Below are 11,603 nucleotides of genomic sequence, written 5' to 3'. Positions count from 1 at the left end.
ACCTTACTCTGTGTAGGGTGGCGGCTATTTGTGACGTCATTGTAGTTGCCGTTGCCGTTGCCAAGGGGATCGCCGCTAACTTCCGCGCTGTGAGGTTCGGCCGCCGTTGATGCCAAGCAGTTGTTAAAGGTGAGCGATACTTCTTTAGCTGCAATGTAAATCAATAAAAATAACTTTGTAAAACAGACACATAGCTGTTTGAAAATACTTTGTATTTGCTCGATACGGAGTTTTTAATTTTACATGATCCTCGATGCTCGATCCATTGTGTCTGGTCGTTTCTTTTAAAAAACAAAAACTAATAAATACAGCAAGAAAATATGAACCTTTAAGGATAGTAATTCTGTTCTGTTCTGTTCTGTTCAACGTAAAACCTTAAAATAAAAACATACAACATATATAATGCGTTTATTTTCCTTTCTCTTTTTTAACTCAGGTCTTAAAATCATTCACTCGAAAGCGTGCGAGACGTACAAACAAGAAAAAGGTAAGACGCATTGGCAGTATCCTGCTCCAGATCAATTGTGTTGTCTTTCGGTGATTAAATCTGGAATGGAAAACCTGAATCACAAGAGATAATATTATTATTATTATTATTATTATTATTATTATTATTAAGATACATATATTTACCGTCATGCTCAAATTCTGCATAACCTGGTTATATCCCATGTCTTGGCGTTGTCTTTCACAGCTTGAAGATGATGGAATGAAGGTGCGAAATGGGACAGAGGAGTTGGTGCAAGGAAAGACCCTCATCAAACCACCGGACCAACTGGATCTCACTGAAGCAGTATGTACTCCACCATCTGGTCCCACTCATGACACCGATATTAAACCTCTGAAATGCTTGAACACCATTGCTGCACAACCACAGTCATTGCAGCATTTTTCAAGTTCTTTAACTTGGTGCTCCAGTTACTTAATACCCCAGTAAGATGAAATCAGCTCTTCACTGGCTGCTTTATCTGTGATGGTCTTTAGGCTTGATGGCACATTGGCCTTATGACGTTTATTTTCTCCCACAGTGTCTGCTGGCAACATTGTCTGCATTACCCTTTAAATATGATCTACAAATGGTAGCACCATGGCTATATTTTGCAGACGTTGAACGTCACTAATATCACAGTAAACCACTGAATCTTTACATTCCTGCCAACAAATGTGCTCAACGTCATCAGGTCTCTTACCAAGCTCACTAAGGCTTTATTGCAGGGATCACTTTTATGTGTTCTGCAGACTTGGACACCATGCTGCAGGTCTTTTGTGAAATTGTCAATTTTAAAAGGGTAATAATGAATTAATCTACTTCTTTATCCTAGGAGCTGAAAGAGGAGTTCACACGGACCCTGACAGCAAACAACCCCAATGCTCCAGACAACATCGTCCGCTACAGTTTTAAAGTCAGTATCACAGACCCGGTGTCCCTGACACACATTTCTCCAGCAGGGCCAAATCACACATCCTGTACTTACAGATACTGCAATTAATACTGACAAAGAAAAGGGAAGATGTATTAAAATGTACACTGTGTTTGTTGAAACATTGAATTCACCGTAATTTTTTTCTAGATAAAGACAAAAACAAATCAAAGTACAGAGATGGTTAAGCGTGTTTATATGTAAGTGTTTTGATTTCCTCGCACTGAAAGAGATAAATCAGATACACCGGCACGGGAAGACTGCATCAGCATTGGAATTTGTTTTTTTACATAGTATCAATGCATTTGTATTGCACTGGATGTGGTGGGATTATGATAGCTTTATATAACAGATTTACATTTTTACACTATTTCACTTCTGACCTTAGGCATTAAATAGGTGTACTGAGCAATTTGATACATAGCGAGAAATTGGGGGCCATCCCTTATATATGTGTGTGTGTGAGAGAGTGATATATCAGTGGATTCTTATTAAGTAGATATTATTCGGAAATTTTAATTTACAAAGGGCATGGTAGCAAGCAAAGCATCTCGATGTAGCAATTCATATAAATCTTATCTTATTGTTCACGAAAACACATTACAGATTGTAGTTTTTAATAAGGTTTTGAAATGATTTTGAAATCTGTATAATTGTTGGTGTTTGCAAAGCACGTGTGGACGCTTGCTTGTTTAACTGAATGTGCCATCCTGCTAGGACCAGTGCTCAACAAGAAGTGCGATGTTCTTCAAACAAGGCTTACACTCTGGCTTCTGATTTGTTTTTAGTTCCTGTGCTTTGTTTTGGAGGAAAGCGAAAAATAAATCACACAAACGTTGGCATACAGTTATTACAAGAACGTAACAACCTGTATTGATTTTTAAAGCAAACTTTACATTTGCTTTAGTCTAGTCTATTGTGAGACACCTTGAAGATCATGTCATTGTGTCATCTGGGTTCCACATTACAGTCCTATGTGGCACAATAGCGTTTAATACTGTGAGATTTACTGTACAGTGATATGTATCAGGCTTTCAGGAATGTAAACAGAATGTAAACGGAATGTCGACATATCACCTACATTGGTTTATGTAGGAAAAATGCTACCAAAGTTTGAATTGTTGGAATATTTTTCACTGTCACTGAAAAACCTTTGCAATTCTCTTCAAGGAACAGGCATATGTACAAGTCAGTGTTGACCACCTGGCTGTCCACTACTCAGCTGAAGGGAATTTGATTGACAAAGACTCTGATGAAGCCAGGAGACAAAGACCTGAGCAGAGTGTCTCAGAAGGTATAGTATCCCTGTAATTCTTGTACACCAGGTCAAATTAAGGATTGAATGATCTGATGTTTTGTTTTGCATGTTTTGAACTGTGTAGAAAGAAGGGAGAATCTTCTTCAACATACCTGCGAATGCTACTCAAATAACTGTTTTGTAAGTGTGTCTTTGGAAACTATGAATAATACATTGTGTATCTTTCTTATTATCTGTGTCCTATTTAAATGACCATTGATTCAACGATGTATCGATTTGTTCTGTGTTCAGAAATGAGCCCTGCCGAGTCCAGCGCAGCAGAGACGGGGGGATGTCAGGCAAGTCAGGCGGCGGGGGATGAAGGGAGAGAAGAGGAGGACGAAGACCTCGTGGAACATGCTTAGAGTGCTGAAAGCACATCCAAGCAGAAAGCGAACGCGATCAACATGTTCTACTACGAGAGCGGGTCCCAGACACTGAACCACCCTCCCATGGTAAGCACGGGGCATGGCGCCCACGAGGGAAGGGGGTGTGTTAGTTGTGGTCTTTATTAGATTGTTACAAATGACCGTCAAGGCTGTAAGGTGATTCAGTGATTGTATGGCGTGCCTGCGTATCCAGTGTTTTATAATACACAAGGGCCCCTTCCACAGTGTCCTCTGTGTATCCGCATCCCAGCCACAAGGTATAGGCAGAGACGGAGAGAAAATGAGTTTGTTTTGCGGCCATTTCCCTTTGATCAGAGGCTGGGGTGAGGGGAGGACATGCTGGCTGCACTGCACTATGCCCACTCCACCTATTCTCAGAAGGTTCACTAATTCAAATCGAAGGCAGACTGTGTGAGGTCTCTGCTCTGACTTCACAGCTTTTAAAGTCTCCTCTCATCCTGCTGATGAATGGGTTGTATTCCAAGGCTGCAGGACTGGGGTTGGGCGGGGCAGCAGGGGGTTGTGTTTGCAGAAAGTTTCTAACGGAGCTGCAGATTATTACAAAAATATATATACAGACATTGTATTGGCTCACGACCAGACTGCATCCTGATGCCAATTGAGTTTTAAGTGTTGAGAGCTGCGCACTTTGCGATCAGCCCCAGCATCAGCTGTAGCTGACCCCATGTGATATAATGATACAATTTGAAGTCTGCATTTGACCTCGGTCTTCGTATATGTGGACACACATTTGTAAACATAGCATAAAAGCCCAGAGGTCAAATAATGTTAAAATAGTCCTGTTCAGTTGACTGGTATAACTTGACGCAATATGCAATACTTACATTTAGTTACATAATAGTTTCATTTAGCCCCAGTTTCACTTACAGTCTGATATGCTTTCTGATAAAATAATATAGGCTCTGTACTCCCTGAATCCTCTGCAAAGAACACCCTCATCACAGTTTTATGTTGCAATTTTTTTCCCCAGGAAAGAGGATCGCAGACCGAGCCGCCTCCCCGAGCAAACTTCTCAGCCACAGCCAATCAGGTTTGATCTGAGTGAACCATTAGCAGCATTTTCAGCTAATGCTCTAACAGTGTTATTTGAACATGTGCTAATTTCCCTTACACTGCCCTGAGTGTTTAATATAGAAATGAAGGAATATAGTGCTCCAGTTGGCATTTTGCAAAGCAGTTATTTTGCAAACACAGATAGTAATGATAAACCTTTTACAATATGTTTTGTAGTACCAGTCTTTGGTGTCTGTTTAAAACTTTATTTTTCAGTTAGGGAATGTATCTGCCGCAGTCTGATCCATTTGGGCCATGTGTCCAGACTATAATAATTCCTCTTTACCCTCCCCACTGCTCCTGGTGGCCGGACGCTGCTCTGCTACACAGTGGAAAATCTACGATTCATATGTCGAAGAGCTGGAGAAGCAGGAGAAAAACAAGGAGAAGCAAAAGGCCCCCCATATGAGAAAGGAGGAGGAAAAAACCAAGAAATTGATGGTGATCGAGACTCAGGTATTCTGATACTGGGGATCTGTGGACATCTGGTGCGATTGCAGTTTATTCTCTGTATGTTTCCATTTGAATGCAGTCTCTCAAAAATATAAACACGTGCACACCTGATCTGTCTTATCATGGGTGAGCTGGAGAACTCCTCTGATGGAGGTTAAATACTGAAACATTAACTTTGAATTAATGATCATTATAATAATAGACTTCTGGTTTGTTTAAATGCCTTAGGAATACAAAATATCAACCCACCATGATCAGGAATGGAGCAACATGCATATAAAGTTCTTCCAGGAATAATCTCATATGTTATTTACTATGGAATTATGGAATATTAAATTGGGAGTTTTTGAAAAGTAATTATTTAATGGTATATGGTAAACAAGACTTAATGGTAGATACAATTGATGTTCTTATAAAAAAATGTATATATAGGTATTAATGTATTCCAAAGGTACAGGATTTTGCTCAACTGGTTTGTTATCAGCTATAACATTGTAACATTCCCCTTTATTGTGTGTGTGTTTGGGGGAGTTGAAATACAATACTTTCTCTTTTTTTTTGTCTTTATGAAAGAGCTTTTTAATAAGGATTAGTACTGTAATGTTGTCATTTATTGTTGTCAAAGCACATAATTTTGGATTTCAGATTTGGAAACAATATTGGTTCCCTCTGTATGCTTTCAGCCTGTCCTATGCAGTACGGTGGCCAGTAGGTCCTCAAAGCACGTTGTTTTGTTGTTGGATTCATATGTATGTTTTAATACATAATACATAATAATGTGATATCTAGTTAAAGAAATTAAATGTTGTATTCTTTTGTATATTTCCAGAGTGATGACATCACTAAGGTGGGCAAGGTAGCCAAGATCATCGAAAGAATGGTGAACCAGAACACATTTGATGACATTGCACAAGGTATTTGACTGTTTTTGTTTCCCTTTGTATCATTAGGCTGTAATCAGACTGATTTACACATCTTATTGTTTCGATAAACTCCTCTTTCGACTCTGTTCTTCCTCTTTCTTCTGTGTTTCAAAAAGACATTTCACTTTTCGAATGCATAATAACAGATATTTGTGTATGGATTTCCTCCCGTCTTCAGATTTCAAATATTTTGAAGATGCTTCTGATGAATTCAGGGGACAAAAGGGCACTCTGCTCCCACTGTGGAAATTCCAGCAGGACGAACCTAAAAGACTGGCAGTGACTTCCCTCTGCTGGTGAGTGGGCTGGATTGCCCTATTTTCTTTTATTTAGTTATGTGCCAACATTATATGAGCAGTCATTACCAGTACCCCAAGGGCAGCTGCCCCATGACATGATTTTTAAAAACTATTATTATTGTTTAAGCAATATGATTTGTGTTGGAGCTGATGGCTAAAACAACGGTTACTTGTTCATTACCAAGTCATGCACCCATTACCTTTCATTACCTATTGTACCAGTAAAGAATTCCCTATATTAATCTTATATCTTATATTGTATTTTAGTGCAGTATTTCCTATGGGATTAGTGCTGAATGCATCTGTAGAGTTGGTGTGAAGCCTCACCATAAACCTCAGTAGCACTAAAAAGGCTAGTTGCTGTGTGGATTTAATTAACATTGTTTAAAAATTTGAATTAACCATTATTCTATTCTGATCCATTGTTCTATTTACTTCTGCCTTCTGTGTAGATAGAAATTCCTAATTCTGATTAACTGTTCTCTAATTTGCATGAAAGGCCTTGAGAAATCCTTTCAGAAATTGAATTTGCTGAAATAATAGTAGAGCAGACAAAAAGAGAATTTCAGAAAGAACTTTCAGAATAGAATCATTACAATCAGCATATTGAAACAGGAAAAAAAATGATTTATTTCTTTGTCAATCCCCACAAGTGATTGAATAAAATATGACCCATTTGGGTTGCTAGCTATCTGTTTGGCACTGAAGATGTATTTTGAGGATCTGATATACTGTTTCTCTTCAGTTGTGTGTTAATAGGCAATGGGAATTGTATTTATTTAAATGTGACTCCTGAGTGTTGCAGCTCTGTTTTCTGTGATTGTATTAGTGTAGACATTGTTCTTTAGACTGTCCACTAGGCAGCACTGTTACCTTGCTGAAAATATTCACAATTCTGCAACACTACCAGCATGAAAATACGCAAAGGCAACTACTAGGCTACATGTTGCTTAATTATTGTGATTTCCAGCACCTGATTAGATCATTGATTTATAATAACAATATGTATATTTCTGAACCTGGCAGTATGGGATGTTGAACAATACATCTATTTTGTCACACAGAAGGTCAGACCACTCGGTAGTTTTCAGATATTCTCCATCATTACCCTTCAGAGCTTAAGCAACATTTTCCACTAACTTTAATGAGGTACCACCCTAAAGCCAAGTGTGTGTTTTGTCTTTTGTCGAAGCAGCGGGTTTTTTAAATAATACACATCAAAGCAATATATTTGATGTTTGTATCCTTTACTCTTTTCTTTGACAGGAATCCAGCCTATAAAGACCTGTTTGCCGTTGGTTATGGATCCTGTAAGTATCCATTTTAATTCAGAAATAACTTTTAAAAGAACATTGTAGATATGCATGTATGTATTGCTTTTAGATGTCTATGTCTATGTTTAGAAGGCAGTCTAACTTTAACACTAGTCGAATGCTGTGTTAGAATCAATTTCAAGTCTTAGGTTAGGGGCCGGCTTTGTGGAAGGCTAGGGTTAAGGTTTCTTTAGCTGGTGAATCTCTTTTCACTCGTAAAACTCTGATGCATCATCGGATCCAGTGTGCAACGGCCGTAAGAGCAAATAAGGCATAGGGATATAGTGGGCCTGCAGCACTTACAAATGAAACGTAGCAGCCGAGATCTTGCCGCTGTTTCAGTTGGCACGTATGTCTTCCCCGCTGCTCTGGTCACCAAAGCGCTGCGTTGATCAGCTGTGGTCGGTGGCCTGACGTTTCTGTCGGAGAGGGGTTTGAAGTTATGGATATATGGCCTTCTCTTCACAGATGACATTGACAAGCAGCACGGGGGCAAGCTGCAGCTCTACAGCCTCAAGAACCCCTCTTTCCCAGAGTACAGCTTCCCCACAGACAGTGGCGTGATGTGCCTGGACATCAACCCGCTATGCCCACACCTGGTGGTCGTGGGCTTCTACGATGGCAACGTGGCCGTGTACAATCTGATAGAGAAGCACGAGCAGCCGGCATTCAAGAGCCACAGCAAGTCTGGCAGACACACCGACCCCGTCTGGCAGGTCTGTGTGCTCACTGCATTTCAGAGTTCATCCGTCATGGGATCTTCACCACGTTTCCTTTCCTGTCTTGCCTTACTTTTTGTGTTTTGTCTGATACTTTGTCACATTTAATTGCATTCGATTGTACATTTTGGAAGAATCTGTCCTACAGTCACATATATTTCTATACAGTCAGCTGAGTGAAGTACGTTTATAGACTAATACTTCACATTTCCACGTCTTTCTTTCTTGCTTTTGCAGGTGAAATGGCAGAAGGTTGACTTGGAGGAGCGGCACACATTCTTCTCCGTTTCCGCTGATGGGCGAGTGGTGTCCTGGACTCTTGTGAAGGTAAACCAACCCACACCCTACCAGAACATCAGAACATCAGTTTGATAGGAAGACTTGAATAGAGTACATTGAAATAATCATCAAATTTGCAGTTTTTTTTTTTTTTTTTTTTTAATCTCTTAATGATATGGTTGACGAGTGGATTCTGTGTGATCTGTTATCTGGTCTCCTTGCAGAACGAGCTGGTTTTCACAGATATCATCAGGCTGTCTGGGGAAGGAGCGGTGACGGACAGGCCTCAGGGGCAACAGCTGCAAACCATGGGTACAGGCCAGACCTCCAGTCAGGAGACCTGCTAATTACTTGCTGACAAGCTTTAATTGGTTACTCATGCCATTCTGGAAAAATCATATTACAACAAAGTATAAGCTGTGTGTCGTTTCGCATCGGTGCCCAGCTTTTCCCCAGCGTCTTTGTGCGCCAATTTGTGTGTCCACTTGACTTTTTTTTAGAATAATAATAATAATAATAATAACATTGGGGGGGAAATAAGTAAATAAAAATTTGCATGTACATTTACACAAGTATATCTAATAAGTACACCTTGTAATTACAGTAACAATCACAAACCGAACGGTTGAAATTATAATATGTCCTTAAATGTTCCTACAGCATGTGGGATCTCGATGGACTTCCACAAACAGAACGACAGCCACTTCCTGGTTGGGACGGAGGAAGGAAAAATACACATGGTAAGATACTGGAAAGCGATTGAGACAGATTGGTATTCTTCTGCGTGTGTGTGCTTGTGTTTTTAGAGAGTGAGAGAATAACAAGCGAGCTGCAGCGAGTTAAAAGAGAAGAATGTCCTCAATAAAAACAATCCAATCTGGGCCTGGGTTTAACTGACTAGAATAATGGATCTGTCTGTTATTTGCTTCCACCTCACAAACCGTCTCTCCCTCCGCTCCCTAAGGGGCATAAATATAACCTAATGTAACACAGGCGTGCTTTAGAAGCTCTGCTGTTATCCAGCGTATCAGAAGAAGGGAGACATGCACCCCAAATCCCTAAACAGCAGTGCCCAACAAACTGGTTTTATTTGTTCTTCCATAAAGCATGTGGTAATGTACCTGTAAATAACATGAGAAGTATATTTGAATGCTTTTTTTATGTTTTTGTTATTCTAATCTGCCCCCGTTTGTATTTCAGTGTAAGAAAGGCTATTCCAGACATTTCCTGAAGACCTTTGAAGCCAATGATGTGCCCGTGGATGCACTGCGCTGGAACCTTTTCCACCCAGACATCTTCATTTCCTGCAGCATTGATGGGACTGTGAAGATCTGGGACCAGACCGTAAAGTATGCTCCCTCAGATAATAAAAGCCCCACCTCGTATACACATTACCAGTCCACAGCGCTGGCCGTCCAGAGCAGACCGTTGGAATAGAGTTGAACAGTATAGTGATGCTGAAGGAGTTTGTTTTGAATAACTGTAATCCATTGGGGGTGCTCAATAGTATTGATTCAAACTTGGAAAGATCACAGACTGCTGTCAATTTCCCACCAGTTTCAGATTGAAGGGAAGGAGGGTATCGGGGAAGTGAAAACTGCAACCCCTGTAACACATTCCTGTTTCCTTTAGGACTCCGATGTTCACCTTTGACCTGAACGCCCCTGTGGGAGATGTGGCCTGGTCTCCTTACTCCTCCACCGTCTTTGCTGCCATCACCACAGATGGCAAGGTAAGATCTGGACCAGGGACCTCTTCTTCTCCTCTGTCTGTATTCCTCTTTACTTTTTCCAGAATCAATTCTTAAAACGAGTCAGGCGTGTGTCATAACAAATTGGCTGGTGTTTTAGAAGTACCAGAAAACTCCAGCTGAGTGCTTAACCGATCCAAATACAGAATTGTCTTTACATGGTCAAGCGAGAGCCACAGAGCTTGCTTTTCTAGTTCTGCATGAGGCTGATTATAGGAACAAATGAAATAGCGATCATTAAGTGTGCTACAATGCTCAAAACATATTTGCACTCCACTTTGCTCTGTTCATGGTCTGAAGGGCCCGAGGCTAACCTGCTCTGCTCTGTCCTGCAGGTGCATGTGTTTGACTTGAGTGTCAATAAGTACGAGGCCATCTGTGAGCAGCCCGTGGTGGCCAAGAAGAAGACCAAGCTAACGCACATCGAGTTCAACCCGGTCCACCCCATCATCATTGTGGGAGACGACCGAGGATGCGTCACCAGTCTGAAGCTGTCACCCAACCTGCGCAAGAAGCCCAAGGTGAGAGTCTGTGCCTCCCACTCGACAGAAGAGATTGACCCTCTAGACATGGTCTTGTTCCACATTTGTTTTCGTCAAGTACTGTCCCACTTCCCTTCAGTTTTACAATTACTTTTAAGCTAAGCTATAGAATCGTCCTTAAATGACCACTTCAGAAAAGTGCAAGATAACTGGCCAGTTTATTGTGGGTTTCAAGGTAATGCAAGCTGCATCATTGACGTAAACAACGAGAGGCAAGTCACAATGACATTGAAGGGTTGGTGTGCTAGGAGTGGCATCTAATATATGTGTATCGTGGGCAGTCAGAGCCCGGCTCAGATCCGCTCCGCCATCTCGGGCACACCTCTGAGCACCTCGCTCCATCAGCACAGCATAGAACACAGAAGTGTCCTTGTTTTGTAAAGTACCTTGGGATGCTTTGGATGATGGATGCTACGCGGGTGTTTGCTTTAACCCCACATGCCTGTGTTGTTTCAGGAGACTCCCAAGGGCCCAGAGTTGGAAATTGCCAAGATAGAGAAACTCCTGAGCTTAGTGAGGGATCCAGACAACTCCAGCAAGAACTGAAGAGGCAGCAAAGAAGCACAGACGAGTCCGACAGGCCATTTGTAAACAACATCTCTGTGTAATTGTGCATTTGGCCTGTCCATTTCTCCAATCAGAATAGGCTGTTAATTGTGATACTATACTGGTTTGCTTGTGTAACGTATATTGGTTGTTCACGTGAATGCAAGCAAATATTTGCCTTGAGTAAGAGGAGTATTTACTGGGATTCTGTTGATTATGAGACGCACACACACCGTGTACTGAGACGCACGGTGTACTGAGACGCACGGTGTACTGAGACGCACGGTGTACTGAGACGCACTGTATACTGAGATTCACTATGTACTGAGACACACACTATATACTACAATATACTACTGGAAGAGCGCACACCAAAACTGCAAGGGATTACCTTGCCTTGGTGATAGCGCTCTGGGGGGCAAACAGGCTGTAATAATTCGGATTGCATGCATACTACATTGGTTCACAACTTCACATGCATACTATACTGGTTTGTGTGTGAACTGCATTGGATCACAATTTTGCTTGAATACTATGCTGGTTTGTGTGTGTACTATATCGATTGTTCTCGTGACTCAACTTGGCGCGGCAGGACTAG

At 41.1% G+C, this 11,603-nt stretch overlaps 1 protein-coding gene across 1 annotated transcript; it reads left to right on the top strand.

Moving 5' to 3' along the window:
• Positions 1-2,829: 2,829 nt before the first annotated feature.
• Positions 2,830-11,119, top strand: LOC136754666 (dynein axonemal intermediate chain 1). Its single transcript, XM_066710696.1, has 15 exons — positions 2,830-2,859; positions 2,971-3,173; positions 4,099-4,158; positions 4,512-4,637; positions 5,464-5,548; positions 5,736-5,853; positions 7,123-7,166; positions 7,638-7,885; positions 8,126-8,215; positions 8,392-8,479; positions 8,828-8,907; positions 9,368-9,516; positions 9,800-9,899; positions 10,253-10,438; positions 10,916-11,119. The coding sequence occupies exons 2-15, from the start codon at positions 3,126-3,128 to the stop codon at positions 11,003-11,005; spliced, it is 1,512 nt and encodes a 503-aa protein (XP_066566793.1). The 5' UTR covers positions 2,830-2,859; positions 2,971-3,125; the 3' UTR covers positions 11,006-11,119.
• Positions 11,120-11,603: the final 484 nt, after the last annotated feature.

This window comes from Amia ocellicauda, chromosome 8 (genome assembly GCF_036373705.1).
Source record: "Amia ocellicauda isolate fAmiCal2 chromosome 8, fAmiCal2.hap1, whole genome shotgun sequence".
NCBI classification, from domain to species: Eukaryota; Metazoa; Chordata; class Actinopteri; order Amiiformes; family Amiidae; genus Amia; species Amia ocellicauda.
The sequence above is the reverse complement of the archived record's forward strand: the minus strand, read 5'-3'. Positions and strand labels throughout refer to the sequence as shown.